Source organism: Chelon labrosus (genome assembly GCF_963514085.1).
Source record: "Chelon labrosus genome assembly, chromosome: 17".
Taxonomy (NCBI): domain Eukaryota; kingdom Metazoa; phylum Chordata; class Actinopteri; order Mugiliformes; family Mugilidae; genus Chelon; species Chelon labrosus.
The window spans coordinates 25495988-25513517 of NC_140350.1; the positions used below are offsets into that span (position 1 = coordinate 25495988).

Genomic DNA, 17530 nt, shown 5'->3' on the forward strand with positions numbered 1-17530 from the left:
TCACTAAAGGAATGGAACGAGGTGGAGCAGCCCTCGGTGTAGCACAGATTCAGCGTTCAGTGTAAATCACTTGACTAAACGTATTCATCAGCTGTTTGTGGTGAAGTGATAATTGACCGTGGGCGTTCCTCTCACCTGTACAGAGCTCTACACAGCCGTCTGTTCATGGACGTGAATATTCATAAAACGAGAGTAGAGGTGGTTCTATCACCTGGAGCGTGTTCACAGTGTTATTGGTAAAAGTGATAAACATCTCTTCTGCAATGTGCACAAGTATTAAACTGGCTTATAAAACAGACTGCTCCAGAATCATTACTTTAGTTTACAGGGCCTTGTTAGAGTCTAATTAGGCTGTTTGGGGCAAATTAAAGAATAAAAACGGAGCAAAGTCACCTTTACTGCCAAGAAGCAAAGTAAAGAAAACAAAACAACTTATCTCGTCTGCTTCCTTCTGAGTTTGTTCTCATCCAAACCTTAGACGCATCCATCAGTAACCGAGCTGTTCTGTCTCTGACTGTCCCCAGGCTGGAGTCCCCCACCCGCTCTCTGCTCATGGAGGCCCCCAAAGGCATCCAGATCCTGGCCGAGGCTGGAGACATCCAGGCCATCTGCAGGAACGAGCTTCGGCTGGAGTCCAAAGACGGAGAGGTAACGTCCAGCAACGAGTAAACCTTTGGTCTGTTTGGACGTCCAGAACTGAGGACACTGGTGTAACATAACCTGTCACAGATGATAATTAATGGAAACTGAGAAGGAAGTGAAGGCTCAGCTTCTTCACGTCGTTGTCAGATCTTCGTCCATTTCTGCTCATTTGTTTCTGCTTTCTTCTTATTATTCTGGGGTTTTGATGCTCCAGGCTGTTTTACTTCCTCCGTACAGTAAAATGATTTATTATGGTCAGACTTCTGATGCCTTACACCAAGTAACTGCTGCTTTGATCACTTCCTAGTTTCCTGAACCACAGTTTGGGCCAAGGACATCAAAAATGAGTGTAGTAAGCAGTATTTGACCCGTCCTCCCATTTAAAAACATGTTCAATGTTCAAAATAATCAACACCACATTGTTCCTCGAACAGTGAAGTATTGTCTTGAGTGTTTTCCATCAAACCGTCATTCAGTCTTGTCTTTAAAGGACAGTTGACCATCTTCAATCCAAACAATAGTCTTCTCCCTCAGCCAACACCGACCAGCGTTTTCATAATGACTGGTGTCAATCGTCCACATTCTGGACGTCCACCAGAATCTGTTAGAGTGACTCAGAGAGGCAGCCGAGCAGAGCAGCAGCTGATCTTTCTCTTCCTTACGTCCTCTCATCCTCTCCTCAGTAACTAATTCTCTCCTCATGACGTCTTTCATGTCTTAATGACGTCCTCTCTTCCATCCTTCCCTCTGTCCTCTTTCTGTCTTTAACTTTGCTTATTTACCGTCCTCTTTCCTCCAGTTCTCCCACCCCCTCACGCTGCTTCCTTCTTTCTTTCCTCCAGCCCATCCCCCCGATTCGTTCCACACATCAGTCCTCACATTCATCATGGCCGGCTGCGCTGATAAAAGGATTTCCCTCCTTAGGTTGCACCAGTCGTGTCATGTCAGATCTGTTAAAATCAGCGGAGGAGGATTAGTGAGAAGAAAGTGTTTAAAAGTTTCCCACAAAAACAGTTTCATACATTAAGACGGGCCGCTGATATGAGATGGATGGGAGGAGGAGGAGGAGGAGGAGGGAGAGGAGGAGGAGGCAGATTGAGGAAGGTGCCCTTGATTCCTCTTTCGGTCCAGTTAAAGGAACCAGAGCGGCCTGAGTCGTGGCTTCTCGTCACTTTCATGGACGTGTGGTCAGACATGAGGCTGCTGGACTCACAGTGGGCCGTGCATATAATTAGAAACACATTCTCACAGTCCATTAGTGCTGCAAATGTCCATTTGTCAAACCTCTGTCTTCCACATACACTCTCCTCAGACAACTCCACTACAATTACACAAAGGTTTAAAGGGCTGTTAGACACCCTCAGCCCACACGGGACGACCCATCAGACATCAACACAGATCTGAGCACGAGGCCTGGAAACCACTGAAGGTGAGACCCCCACCCACTCCATTTGATTGGCCCAGCAAAGACCTGCCGAGCCAATCAAATGGAGTGGGCGGGGCTTCATGTGGTGATGGACTGAAGCGTAGTCATACATCATCAGCTTCACTACTGATTTCCTGATTCGTTTTGATTCAATATCTTCTTATTTAGAGATATTCCAGTTATGAAACTATTTTATTTAGTTATAAACTAAATTAAACTAATAAACTGTGAAGGTTCTCAGTCCTCCAGGTCATGGTATATCCAAAAAATAGAACAGAGGAGGTGGACTGAGATCTAATCTGCCATCAGTTTACAATACAGTCCTAACCTCTGTCCCTATTCACACGTCATGGCTCGTTAGAGCATTAATTAGAGATGGAGGACAGAGACAAACAGCCCCCCCTCTACAACAGGGAGAACATGCAAACTCCACACAGAAAGGACCCAGCCCTTCCATGAATTAGAACCCAGAACCTTCTGGCTGTGAGGCATCAGTTCTAACCACCAAGATAGTTCCATTAAAGGATTTCTCTCTCATTTAATTGATGGCTACAAACACCTTTATTAACATAAACAGTCACTTAGTAACTGTTGTAGAACATTTAACTCGTTATCTTCCTGAACATAAACAGTTTATCAGTTCGTCTAGTCGCCTGTGTGAGGAGCAGACGTCTGCCTTCGTTACAACGTGTTAATGGAAAACCAACAGAAAGACGAGCATTTGATTCATCAGTCATTTAATGTTAATGAACTTTTTAAAAATGTTCTCTCTCATAATACATTTGTTAAATTTCTTTTCATTTTTGTTGCCAAAGGTTAAGTTAGGGCGAGTAAATTCATTTTATTAAATACCACCTCATTGGTTCCAGAGATTTGTGTTTTCTCAACATGTTACCTCCACCTGGCATCTTTCATCCAGCTCTTCTCTGTCATCCAATCAGCTTCCAGACCTGACGGTGCTCTCAGGGCTGGGTCATGTTTTTAGGTGGGTGGTCTAATGTCGCATAGATGGAGGATTTTATGAACTGATGCTGGATCTTTCTAGTAGAGTCTGCTTTCTGTTGTAAAAGATATTCTCAACAGAATGACTTAATGAATGATTTAATTGCTGAACGTCACATGCTTGGTTGCTCTGATCCAGTTGCGTGCAGAGGTATTTTTTCAGCTGAGACGTTCCTCATATTAAAATCCCAGTGGAGTGCTCTACGGATCACTTCTGGATCACACATGCACATTATCTCGTTGAGCTGTCGAGACAACTCTCATTTTCTTGGGTTTTCCTCACGTATGCAGTTTAATTACAGAGGCTGTGTATCTGACTCTGAGCTCCATGGACAGATGGCTCAGGCTGCTCTCAGGCTAACATGCTGCTTTCTCTGCACAGCCTGAATCGACTTTGTGCTAGGCCCATTGTTGCCTCATCCAGCGAGCTGAGGCAGAGGGTACAAAGTAGAGGCGAGGCGCAGGTTAGTGAGGACGTCCCAGGAAAGCTGTCGGAACAACGTGTCTCTGTTTCTGTTTAACACTCGACAAGATGCTGGCGACTGATCACAAGAACCAACACGTCTGAGAGCAGAAAAGCTTTTTGTCTTCATCGGTGCAGCCTCACAGGAGAGTTATCATCTCAGTGGTCGCACCTTGAAAGGTCAAGGGTCAAACTTGACAAAAAAAAATGGATTTTTTGGATTTACCATGAACCTGCTGAGAACCTTCACAGAATCCAAACAGAAACACCATGACATGATCAAGAGAATGTTCCTGCTAAGAGAACTCCTTCACGTCTTCACAGCTGCTCTAACTAATGCAAAATGCAAAAAAAATCATTTTGGGACATTTAGATAAATAGGAAAATAAATGTAATTGACCTTTACCTGCCTAGTCCTTCAGTTTTACACACACATCATATCCTCCAGCCGATGAACATCTTCTGGAGTGTCTCACATCGTCTTCCCCGGTGGAGAAAGATTTGTTCAGCAGCATCTGTCTGAGGACGTCAGCTGAGACTCTACTTTAAAAGGGTTCCAGGTCATTTGATGGCGATGCCTCCCAGAGGCGCCTGGTAATGGCTCCTTTACCTTTTTATGGCTGGAGAGCTCCTCCTCTCCTCGTCCAGTGAAACACCAGCTCTGTACGAGCCCCGGGAGGCCGGGAGGGAAGGAGGGGGGAGAGAGGGGAGAGGGGGGAGAGATGGGAGTCAGTGGTTTGTGACTGTGCAGAGAGAAAAAGACAGTTTGTTCCAGTCAACCAGGGAGTGAGATGAGTTATGAGTTAATGTGTTTGGGGGCGAGGTGGTTTCACTCTGCTTCTGTTGCTCAGGAGACAAAAAGGGACGAACCTGGGACGAACCTGGGACTCTGCATCTCTGCTTCATGTTCATGTCATATTGAGTCTGTATACGCCGAGCTAGCACTTATACATGAGCCATGTGATGATATACCAGCTTATAGTTAGGTCTGTCTCATTGTACTCTTTATTTTGGACGTGGTGTCCTTCATTCAGACTCTTCTTACATCTGATTGGTCCAACTCACAGATTGCCGTCTGGATGTGGAACGTTGTGGATGTTCTTGAGACCTTCCATTCCTCCAGGACTATCCCACACCACCAGACTGAACATCTTGATCTTTTTAAAGGTCCAGAGCTGGTGATCAGTGCTCACAGCCATGACTACCGTTAAACTTTATGTTTCCCCGGTGGAAAGATAAACGCTTACAGGCACCAGAACCCCTTTAATGGCCGTTTTAGTCAATGTACTGGTAGCTAGGGAGCAACAGAACTGGGTCAGAGGAGGGTAAGGGCTGTTATTGGGCCAAACCATTTGTTGTAGAGGAGCTGGTAACAGCAGCTACTGGTTGGACTTTGTGTGGTTTCACATACATCTTGAAGTCTTCTCTGTTGCTTCATGGTTTTTGGGATCAGGGTTTTAGGTGAGCGGACTACTTCTGTATTTTTGGCCCCATTCAGACTGACTGTGTACACTGTGTGGTGACCTGGTTTAGAGCACGACCTCAGTCAGATGCTGGGTTAGGGTTAGATGTGAGCAATTATTGGGCCGAACCATTTGATTGAGGCGTAGTTAGCAACAGTAGCAGCTAACATCACTGTTCATTAGATCCAATGCAACCTTGCTATTTATCTGATCTATATATCTAATCGACTGTTTTACCACAAACCTTTAAAAAGCTGTGCAGTATAACCTGGCTGCTCTATAGACGTATTCTCCTGCTTCTTGGGTTTTAACTGATGACATTTCAGCGGTAGGCGTGCTTATATGCCATCCTGCACTTTCTGATGATTCCAGGCAGATGCATCCTGGGTGACTTTTATCATGGATATTACTCTGCTGTTCAACGATGCCGTGAGCTTCAAATCCAATGCCTGACCTTTACCGTTCACTCCACGCGTTCCTCTGTCTCTGCAATGACGTCCAGAAGAGCTGCAATGCCCTGGAAATATCTCTGGAGAAGTCACTGGTACACAAGTCAGAAAAACTGGAGACGCTGCTGCTGCTGCTACTGAGCGCTGCTATATCCAGATCACTTAACATTCAGTTCAGCCGACAAGTGCTCCAGCTCTAGGAGACAATCTTTGTGTGAGTCCAGTCAGGTGAAGTAGAAGACCTCAGAAGAGAAGTAAGAGCTAAGGAGAGAGAGTGAAGAGATTTGCTTTGAAAGCAATTAGAGGGGTGAGATTGAGTCGGGGGTTATCTGAGGTAAAGGCCTGTAATGAAAGAAAATAAATGATTTTTCACGTCGGACTAAATTTATCCTGACAACTGATTTAATCCTCAGTGAGTGGGTTAAGTGGGAGTGAAGGTTTTGATTGGACAATTTTGCTGTAACTTCTTTTGCAGAAATTCAATCAGTCGATCATCTGCATGGCGACGGTTCCACCTGAACTGATGCTAACGTATTAGCTACGCAGCTAGCAACAGCCTAGCATGTTTATTAGTTTCAGTCACATCTTAGTTATTATTATCCTTCGTAGTATTAGTTGACAAAAAGTCGTGGCATATAGGTCAACTGATGTCAGCGTTCATTCTTTCAGCTGTTTTAAACGTCGTCTTTAGACAAAACAGAAGATTTATTTTCTGAAACCTAAAGTGAAACAAACACAGACGTTCAGAAGCAGAACAACGACTGAACACGTACTCACTGAGATAACTTGTCTGCCAGTCCATTTGAGAAGACAGTGCTCATAATTATCGTTATATGAATTAAAGAAAATAACATTTCAGATCCTAAACAATAAACTTCAGGCTGCCAACTTGAATATTTTACAGTATTACTTTGTATTTGGACTTAGACACAAGAAGGATTCAATCCAGGAACTACATTTATGGAGAACTTTAATCTACAAAACTCTACTGTTTAAATATGTGTTGGTCAGAGGTCAGAGGTCAATACCTTCATGTAACTAGTAAAGTTCTTAGATGAGACTTCTTTAACTTCATAGTTATCTTAGTGACCGTGATGGAGGCTGCAGAGATATCAGAGTGATGCTCCTGATCTGTAGCTACAGGCCTCGTAGCAGCTAGCTAGCTTTGTAGGCTACCGTCAACCGTCTGAGATCATCAGAAATAATACGTGTAGCAGCCAAAACACTGACAAAAATCCCAGCGTCCCAGTGTCTCGTCTTAGTCATAGTCTTTATCACGACCAGTATTTTTCGTCTTCGTTAACAGAGTGAACTCTGCTCAGACTCTAATCTCAAAATTTACAGGAAAGTTTTTGCATCAACTTTTGTGGCATTCAAAGTAAAATTCCAGTCTTTCAAACCTTCTCATTTTGTCTCTCCTGGATGCAAAGATGATTATATTTTAGAAACCTGTTTGTATTTGATTATTTCCCTCATTCATTCATTCATTTTTTTTTTTTTTCTCCTTTTTACCTCCTGCTACCCCACAATGCCCCGAGGCACCAATTCTGGATAAATTACCTTGAGTCCGTTGGTTTTTAATCCTTGTTCTTCTTGTGATTTGACATGGACGCTGCTCCTCAGCCTCAACTACTGATCTACTGCTTCTTAAACACTTGATATTTGATTTATTTCCATGTATTGATTCTCTTGTTTCTTTCTGTTTTCTTTTCCCAGCAGAGCTTTATATATTTTATCATTTCTACCAGACTCACCTGTTCTCTCTCCCTCCACCTCAGATCTCTCTGGACGCTCAGAGGATTCGTCTGATGCGGCTGCCGGAGGGGAAGGCCTCCACCAGCTCCTCGTCCTCCGGGACCAGGCAGACTGTCTATGAGGTCTGCGTCTGCCCCAACGGGAGGCTTTTCCTGTCCCAGGCTGGCACCGGATCCACCTGCCAGATCAGCAACAACGTCTGCCTCTAGGACTCACAAACCTACAAATATAAATAATAATTAAATAAAACCCAGAACGACGGGCTGAACGGCCTCACAGCAGGAACAGAGCCAGAGCTGATGGACACAAAAACACTTTACAGTCACAAACTGATGTTTAGGCTCGACCGATACGTTTAAAAGGCCAACACAGAAGATTTGGAACTGAAGCTGATAATATGAAATAATTCGATGCAAACAAATCCCTTAGTTTTCTATCAGAGCATCATGAGGGAACTAAACGTCTTCAGGCTCTTCGTGTGCAGCGACAGCCGGCTGTGAATCACTGACACTATTTAACAAAAGGCCAGGAGTTGTAATATAAAACAGTAAAACACACACACACACACACACACACACAGAAGTTTGCTCATCGAAGCCGCCTGGTTGAAGCTGAGAGGAAAACTCTCTAGAGATTTACCAGAAGAGACAATGATCTGTCCCCCGTCTCCTCCCTCAAGAGCAGCTCAGTACCAGAACCACTGGGGTGATCACCCATAGCAACAGGCCATCCCATCTCTTCTCCCCCTTCCTCTTCCTCCATCATCTTCCTCCATCTCCTCTTTCCTTCCCTGCTGACTACAGCTCAAAGCTTTGACCTTCCTGCTGCTCACACATCCCAGTAGACACACCATCAGCACCTCATCATGATTAGTCCCGCTATGATTTGGAGCACGAGGACGTTTTCTGTGGAAACACAGGCCTGGTCCACGTGTGCTGTAGTGTGCCTACTGGGAGAGTCATTTATTGCTGAAGTGGGACAGTGAGGTAATGATTAAAAGTTGACTTTAGTTCAGCATTCACTCATGTTCACGTCACATTCACTCAGAGCTTCTCTGTGCTAGGAGCAGATTGTTCAGAGACAACGTGACGCCTTCGACGTCCAAACACTAAAAAAGCTTCTCAAGGAATTAAAAGTTCTGTCTTTGTACCGAGCTGCATTTGGTTGTTTTTTTTTTGGTTTAATAAGAAATCCTGGAATGCAAAGATGATTATATTTTGGAAACCTGTTTGTATTTGATTATTTCTCTTATTCATTTATTTTTTCTGCTACCCCACAATGCCCCCAGACACCAGTTCTGGATAAATTACCTTGAGTCCGTTGGGTTTTTAATCCGTGGACGCTGCTCCACAGCCTCAACCACTGATCTACTGCTTCTTAAACATCTGATGTGGATATCTGATTTATTCCCATGTATTGATTCCCTGTGTGTTTTTGTTGGGCCGTCCTACCGTCCTGCCGTCCCACCGTCCCACCGTCCTACCGTCCTACCGTCCTGACGGCGAAGAACATTTGGAAAACATCCCTGACATTTTCAAACCACACATAGAAAAGTAGAAGTCACACGAATGTCCAGCGAAAGCCGCTGGAAGCTCAGCGGTGGTCACCCTACTCGTTTCTAGCACTGGGACATAAAACTAAAAAAAAAAGGACAAACTAAATAAACTAATGCGAGCCACTCTGTTGAAAGAGGGGAACTGTGCCTGTGCCTTACGTCGATGCACTTGTGGCAAGAAGAAGCACATCACACAGACTTTCTTTGGCATCAGCGAGTAACATGATCTCTGATTTCAGTTCAGCTTCATCCCATTCACAAACCGTTCCTTCTGTGCGAATGCAAAGACCTCCGGCCACATCTGACTGTAGCGCCCTCTGCTGTCCACACCCGACTCTGTCAAAGGATGTGCTCCGCTTTAGTTTTCTCTGGTTTTTAATGATCTGTGGTTCTGTTCATGTTTTAAGTGGCGATCCTGTGGAGTGGCACTGATGTCTCTGATTCCCACTGCTTCTCAAACCACTTCAGCAAAATACCTCTAGTGTTTCCTGCACGTTGCCACAAAAGATCTTTGTCTCTTTGCACAGTTGTGTTTAGGTTTTAATTCCCTAAATTCAAGCAGCAACTTCCAGGGTGGAAGAATGAAGCTGCACTTCCACTAATGGCCACTAGAGGCTGGCTCTAAATGTGATTCAATCCCCACAGACCTCCGTGTTAAAATGTCCAACTTTACAGCAGAAATAAACATGTGTAGAGCGTGATACAAAGATGGTCTCTACAGATAAAGTTGGCTGCTTTGAGTGACGCTCTTAGGCTGCTCGATGTCTGCTTCAGCCTCCGTAGGGTTAGGGTTAGTCCACCTCTTTGACCACTTTTAAATTAGCTGGGAGTCAGCTGGAGGCAGGTGGAGTCAGCTGGAGGCAGGTGCAGTCAGCTGGAGGCAGGCACTGCCAAGATGGCGACGGCCAGAGAGACCACGCTGAGCTTCAAAACTGATCCTCAGGAAACAGGACGGTTTGTTCATCTTTATTCAGTCAGTGGTTAAAATATGACGAGTCTTGAGATCAGAAGGTAGTGCTCATTTGTCTAAGACCAACTCATGTCCATAATTTATAACAGCAGTGTAATAGTCATGCACAGATATTACCTAAAGCACTCAAGGATGTGTTCATTTTGAAAAAACGGTCAAAAATCAGTGGTTGTGACTGGATGTCTGGCAGTATCAATATTCTTGGTATTTGTGTTTAATGAAAATGTAAATCTGCAGGAGTTTATCAGCATAAAAAGAGACAACAAGGCGTTTAAATGTTCCTCTAATATCTGTCTGTGGCAACTAAAGCAGAATAAAACGTTGGGTTTTTTGGAGCCCGACGATGATACGGAGACGAAACGCTGATGTGGAAATATGACCCAAACCGTGGATGGTTGGAGATGCAATAACACAAATCTAAAGATGTGAGGGCCGTGCATGTTAATAAGAACCAATAAGAACTTAGATGCAGTGACAGTATAGTGTGCAGCTTTTCTTTCTATCTTACGTTGCCGTGTGTCACATCCTTTTCCAGAGTCGGGTCCACCTCCCTCCCTGCTTCTCTGTCGCTGTATATTAAAGGACTTTCACAGATATTTCACCACAGGATTGAACCTATCTGATGTAATTGTTTTTTAATACATGTACACAAGAGAAATACACCTTTTTATACGACTGTATGTGTAAATAATGTACACGTATCCACGTCGGTGCGGCATTAGACGATACGCACCGACAGAAGAGAAACACTGGCCTTTTGCAAGAAGGAAAACCTTTTTATAATGTACATCAGTATGTGTTTTTGTACTAAAAGGGCAAAACAAAAAATAAATGATAGCGTTAAGGGATATTCATTGAGTAAGCATGTACAGCGATGTATACAACGTTGGCCTGTGGAGAAGGAGCTGGTTTTGTTTCTACGCCTTCTCTCCCGCTGAGCTCAGATGTTCCACCAAACACAAACCTTCTGCTCTTTTTGTTTCGTTGCTGTTTGTTCTGCACGGCCCGAGGTCTTTGCATTCTCTCCAAGTGTGCTGTGTGTAAATTTGTGCTACTATGAGTGATCTTTTTGTTTTGTTCTTCTGCTCCACGGAACGTGTTGAATGATTCTCAGACGCCCAAACCAAAAGTAAAAAGAAACGGGAAGCAGAGGAGGAGACGATGCACAGGGCTGAGGAGAAATGTGCTGCAGGGATAGAACTGAACACGAGAACTGGAACCAAACATCCACAGAGATTAATGAGACACACAGTTATAATCAGTCACATGACAAACCTTTAACTTTAACCTGGAGCCGGTTGCTGATCGACCTGTGAGCACTTCTTCCAGCCCTGTGTTTTCCCTCTCAGCTGTTCTGTACCTTCTTTTCTGGGCTGCTGTCTGGGGTTAACATCCATCCTGAGTATTTACATTTTCCTTCATCCTTCAACCTGAAACTGCCGCTCATGGAGTAGTTTTCAAAGATGCCAAAATAAAAAGGCGTTGTTCAAATTGAGCTATAGACTCTACAGAGTGAAATCTTTTGTCCTACGTTCCAGCCTCTCTGCTAGCTAGCCTGTTAGCTAGCCTGCTAGTTAGCCTCGTTTGTATGTAGCTGTGGCGTTTCATGTGTTTAAGGAGCCTGCACCTGGTGCTTGTGTTGTCTTGTTGAAAATATATTTACCTCGTGATATGAACATGAAACATATGAAAGGTGAAATTAAATATTTCAGTGAGCTACAAAGGCTAATGAAAGAGAAACTAGCTAGGAGAAAGACAAGGCGCAGGCTCCCTCTCTGTCTATCAAAGCTAATCTTCAGGGATGTAACACGCTGGTTTAGAAGAAAACATGACTTTCACTTTAATGTGACATTTATTTATTTATTTATTTTTTAAAAAGAGGAAAGAAACTGAGCATCACTAGCCTGGTGTGGCCTAAATATAATTATCTGATCATATATATGTGTTTACATGCCCAAAAATATCAGTCACTACTGAACTTTATGCTGTGGAGAATCAAATCTGCTGTAAAGAAGAAGAAGAAGAAGAACCTTACTTTCCCCCAACTTTACTGACTTAACACTGAATTGATTCAACAGAAGAAGATGTCTCAGAACACAAACTGATAGTCCTCCAATCAACCAGAGACATTTTTGTTGTGAACTATTTCAACTCCAGGGTGCTCAGATGACGTGTCTGACTACATCACTGTTACTCTTCTGTCCATCAACACATGAAGCCCCGCCCACAAGCATTTCATTGGCCCAGAGACTCAGATAAACTTTATTGATCCACATGTTAAATTACTTGGTCACAGCAGCTTAGTCGCACATAAAAAACACTCTTAAAACAAGTAAAAGAAAGATAAAATAAAATATAAATAAAATAAAAATAGTATAAGCAAAATAAAATGTACAGAATTAGCATATGAACAAATGTACAAGGGCAGCACAGTGGTGAGGTGGTTATCACTGATGCCTCACAGAAGGTTCTGGGTTCTAATCCAGGCCGACTGGTTCCTTTCTGTGTGTAGTCTGCATGTTCTCCCTGTGTCTGCGTGGGTTCTCTCCAGGTTCTCCAGCTTCCTCCCACCGTCCAAAGACATGCTGGTTAGGTTCATTGGTGATTCTAAATTGGCCGTAGGTGTGAGTGTCTCTCTGTGTTAGCCCTGTGATAGACTGGAGACCTGTCCAGGGTGGACCCCCCCTCTAGACCAATGACAGCTGGGATAGACTGGAGACCTGTCCAGGGTGGACCCCCCCCCCTCTAGACCAATGACAGCTGGGATAGACTGGAGACCTGTCCAGGGTGGACCCCCCCCCCCCCCTCTAGACCAATGACAGCTGGGATAGACTGGAGACCTGTCCAGGGTGGACCCCACCTCTCCAGCAGACCCTGCGACCCTTAACAGGACGGTTACAGAAGAAGACAGATGTACAAGAAACAGAGACGGAAGAATATATATTATATACATATAAGAGTAATGTGTAATAGTACCCATTAACATATATAACATGGAGTTATGTTGTTGCTGGATAGAGTAAGGGATGAATGACGTGATCCTACTGATGTCCTTTCTGCTGGTGCTGCTCCCCCAACAAACCACAGCAAAGTCCAGACTGGTGGAAAGTCTCCAGTAACTTGTTGCGTACATTGAAAGACCTGAACTTCCTCAGAAACTAGAGTCTACTCAGGACCTTCTTGTCCACAGCATCACTGATGTCCCTCCAGTCCAGTCTGGAGGGACTGGACCAACCACCACAAAATATTATTCCTGACATTCATTTCTCTGTGAAAGAGAATTCCACTGAAAACATTTCATCATGTTGTTTTGTTGTTTCTGGGTCCTTTAACCTTCTTGTCTATTTATTCCACTTCTATTCAGATGTCAGCTGATCCGTGCAGCAGTGACACTGGACTGAATCTTCACAGGAGGCCTCAGTCCACTGTGTTTTATCTCATGCTGTTTCCCGTTAGTTTCACATTTTCTCTGACGTCTCTATGCTGCTGCCGTTCTGATGGCATGAGTAATCACACGTGTGAAATTGGTTTCCAGAGTTCTGATGGCTTCCTTTGTCTCTGAGTGTAAAAGCAGCCGACGTGCAAATAAAAATCACTGAAGGAAAAGAGGCAGACTCTAGGGTTTAAAAAAAAAAAAAGAAAAGAAAAGAAAAAAAAAGAAAAGAAAAGAAAAGAAAAGACCACCCTGGAGCTCTTTGCCGGGCTTTAATGAGGATTTTTATTCCAGACAAAATAGGCTGAGCTGTTGGTATTTTCTAAGAATGAAAGATGCAGATGGTTGCTCAGGTCTGGGCCTTTTCGCCTCAGAGTATAATGTGAAAACCTCATTTTACGTCTTGTAAGTCGAAGCCGATCATTGTCACCAAGACGCCACGAGCTTCAGCAGCTGTTCCCGAGACCTTCCTGTCACTAAACGCCTGCTCTCTTAAAAACACACAAATGTGCCTTTTTGTTTTTTCAGTTCGTTATTTGCTCAGCATAAATTCACATTTCTTGCAGCGTGTTTTAATTAAATCTTTTCCTCCACGCTGAGCCCAGGCAGAGTTCAGCCCGGGTCGTGCCTCCTCTCTTTTTGTTGTTATCAGCTGAGTGAACCGGTGCCACCCCGGATTAAGACGCTCCTCGTTTCTCTTTGTGCTACGATGTTGAAGCCAGGGCTGCAGAGAGGGAGCGTTTGATTTGTTTCTGAGCAGCTGGAGGCCTGGAAAATGGACTTTGGTGGGTTGGCTCATTAGCCCATCTTTCTCTGAGCGGAGACTAACCTCCAGCTACAGATACTCCGTAAAAAATATTCATCTTGTCGTTAAAGCTTTTGTCCTGTCTCAGATTTTCTGATATTATAAAACAACTGATGTTATCTGCATCAGATAATAAGACGACCTCGTAACAAATGACATTACTTCTAAAATAATCCCATCCTTCTATTATTATTTTTTAAATCATAATAACTTTTTAAAAGATGGAAGTCAGCAGCTTTTCCCGTCACTCACACATTAGACATGCCGGCTCAACCTCGGTTATCAGGGTTTTGACAGGTTTTCTCGCTCCTCGGCTCCGATTCTGTCGTTTCAACAAAGCTGCCGACTACCTGAGGACGCTTCAAGGTCCGGCCTCTCAGACAAACACACAGATCTCACATGATAATGGCAGCAGGTACTTTTATAAAAGTACCACTGATCCTTCACACAATGCTCCAGTCTCTCAGAGATTTCTCTTGGATTATTGGAAAGAGAAGCCCATAAAGCCCGGAGTAAATTATTGACTGGACTTCTCTCTGCCTCGCGCTTCGGTTGAGAGTAAAAGGTTCCTCTCTGTCTTTTTTCAGGGAAGGTAAAAAGGTGCGTGGAGAAGAATGACGTCTGTGAAATGTACAGCTTCACTTGAACTATGGAGAATGTTAAACACACATTTATAGGAATTGGCACCTGTGACTGTACGAAACACACCTGTGACTATATGAAACACACCTGTGACTGTATGAGACACACCTGTGACTGTATGAGACACACCTGTGACGATATGAAACACACCTGTGACTGTATGAGACGCACCTGTGACTGCATGAGACACACCTGTGACTATATGAGACACACCTGTAACTGTATGAGACACACCTGTAACTGTATGAGACACAGCTGTGACTGTATGAGACACAGCTGTGACGATATGAGACACACCTGTAACTGTATGAGACACACCTGTGACTATATGAGACACACCTGTGTTGACATGTTTGACTCAAGTCTGACACTGCTATAAATCACCTGTATAAAGACGGTGGCTCTGCTTTAACCTGCTCTGCTGTTGCATCTTCTCTCCGTGCCAAAGACAAACCGGCCTCTTTCCTGATTGTTTCTGGTTTTCCACATCATTTTGACAAGCAGCGGTTTGAATCACAGCTCTTGGCGTCCTGCAGCCCTTTTAAAACTCGGACGTTTGGCAGGAGAGCAGCTGCTGTCTGGACATCTGCTCTAAAAGCCTGATGTGATCAATAACACAATGCAAGGGGTGTGAGCTGTAGCCTGTTGTCTGGACAGTCTTTTATATGGGCTGTCATTTCAGATTTTATTTGCTGTTGTTGGTTCTTGAGTGTCATGTATTGGTAATATTTACTGTTAAACCTTTTAAGAACTTGTTTTTCTGTGTGTGTGTTCGAGTTGTTTCTTTGCATTTTTAGTTTGTTTTGGATCATCTTTGCCCCGTATGCAGGGCTAGGGTTAGTTGCAGCCAAAAATATCTCATATGTTGTTTGGCTGCACCCAGCTTCGTTTCTCATTTGATCTTGTCATGTAGTCCACTGATAGGATGATGGAGCCATAAACTTCTGGCTGTGAGGCATCAGTGCTAACAGAACCATAAACTTCTTCTAAATTCTTTGTATTATTACTTTATGTGATGTTTTACATTGTTATGTCTGATTCATTGGTAAATGAGGTTCTAGATACAGTTTGCCTTCCCTAGTGCCCCCTGGGTAATGTAGTTTAAGGGCCTGTTCAGACATTGCATTAATCTGTGTCATCTGATCTCAACTGACCAGCTCTAGGTACGTGTGTTTACACCTTGCATTAACTGACAGGTGTTTGATGTTCCAGATTTTCTTTGATACCTGGCCGTACCAAGACCTCCCGATGCATCGCCGATAAATCAGCCCCGGGACATCTGCATACGCAACTATCACAGAGGTCAACACGAGGAGCCGTGACTGTTATATTATCATGAACCTGTCATCCTCCTTTCCCTCCTCCTCTCTTCCTTGAATCATGTTTCTGTGCAGCTACATAAAACCAGAACATAACCAATCAATACTTTCTGACTCATGAAAAATGGCACAGCTTGTAATTAGCAACATAAAACGAACACAAGCTGCCCCACAGTAAACTACGCATCTCAATCCTGAGCCCTCACAGAAGACACCTGGATTTTATTTAGTGGTCTGTCATCTCAGTTTGCCCTGATCCAGACCTCTGGGACCTTCTCCCTGTCCTCGCTGCCAGAGTTTTCTTTTTTCTGCTTCAGGCTGTGATCAAAAACATTTTCCCTCGTCCGCAATGCTCACATGATTCACAGGAGGAGCCGCCTAATGTACAGAGCAGCCACAGTAGCTGTGTTCACACATGGGAACAATGGTCACATTCATGCATGACTAAATAACAACGTGAAGAGGGCGAGCGTCTGTTAAAGGGCATCGCCACAACTAATGTTTCATTCAGTCCCTTTATGAGCTGTGAAGGACATCTTTGTCCTGGATCTCGTGCTGCTGTTTGCGTGCTCACATTCTTCTCAGAAAGGTCAAAGTCTGCAGTTTGCTTCCGAGGACTTTGCAAGGACACGTTTGATTTTCAACCCTGAGCAGATCTTTTATTTTTACTTCTAGCGCCTCGTTCTGGTTGTCCTAATCAAATGAAAGTGTAATTTGTGTTGACGTTATACGTGTGCGTGGAGGCACACTGACGCCTTGACTCTGTCATCTCTGTGTGTTAACGTGATGAAGAGTCTTTGATGAGTAGAGGCTCCTGACAGCAGGAGGTGAGCGCTGTTCAAGCTGTGGACTAATGAGCTGCAGGTGTTCACTGATTGAAAGCTGAACTCACGTCTACACCTCCATCACACTGGTTCAGAAACAAAAGAGCTGGACTGGGCTTCAAACTGTTTTAATGGTCATTATGGGTGGTACAGTGGTGTGATGGTTAGCACTGATGCTTCCCAGCCAGAAGGTTCTGGGTTCTAATCCAGGCTGAATCAAGAATGTGTTGTTTTTGTTGTGATACTTAGATAAATAAAAAAGCCTGTTAAAACAGATGAGATTATTTTGAAGAGTGTAGTACTGGTTCTAATAGTTGATGGGATGGGATCTAGATCACAGTATAAAGATGGACGGTGGAACAGCTCCTCTAAAGTGAAGCCAAATCAACTAGAGCTCCCCCTGGTGGCTGGCAGCAGTATAGGTCATAAGCTCCACCCCCTCCATGTTAGTGGGCGGGACTTGGGCCAAACTAAAACACTAAAATACACTCAACTAATTATTTTTTCAAGGATGGTTTCTGTCATGTAGTTAATATAATAATGAAGAATGTTCAAGAGTCAACTTTTTGGATAAGTTTCGTTTTAGTTATTTATTTGACCCGATAGAAACAGGATGTGACATAATGGCAACTACCAGTTGCCATGACAACTGATCCGTAAAGCGGTCCCGTTGGACCGTGAAAGTTGTAAAAAAAAAAAAAAAATAATAATAATAATAATAATAATAATAATAATAATAATTAAAATAAATAAGTCCAGTGTATAATCCATCATGTCCTTGT

General features: G+C 43.7%; 1 protein-coding gene across 2 annotated transcripts in view; it reads left to right on the forward strand.

Moving 5' to 3' along the window:
• The window catches only part of sgcd (sarcoglycan, delta (dystrophin-associated glycoprotein)), a 133242-nt gene extending 122026 nt beyond the window's left edge, over positions 1–11216 (forward strand). For both annotated transcript variants that reach the window (XM_084564843.1, XM_084564842.1), the window contains 2 exons: positions 525–648; positions 7224–11216. In XM_084564843.1, the coding sequence (XP_084420969.1) occupies positions 525–648; positions 7224–7409 (310 nt within the window). In that variant the 3' untranslated portion in view covers positions 7410–11216. The remainder of the gene's footprint in view (positions 1–524; positions 649–7223) is intronic.
• The last annotated feature ends 6314 nt before the right edge of the window (positions 11217–17530 follow it).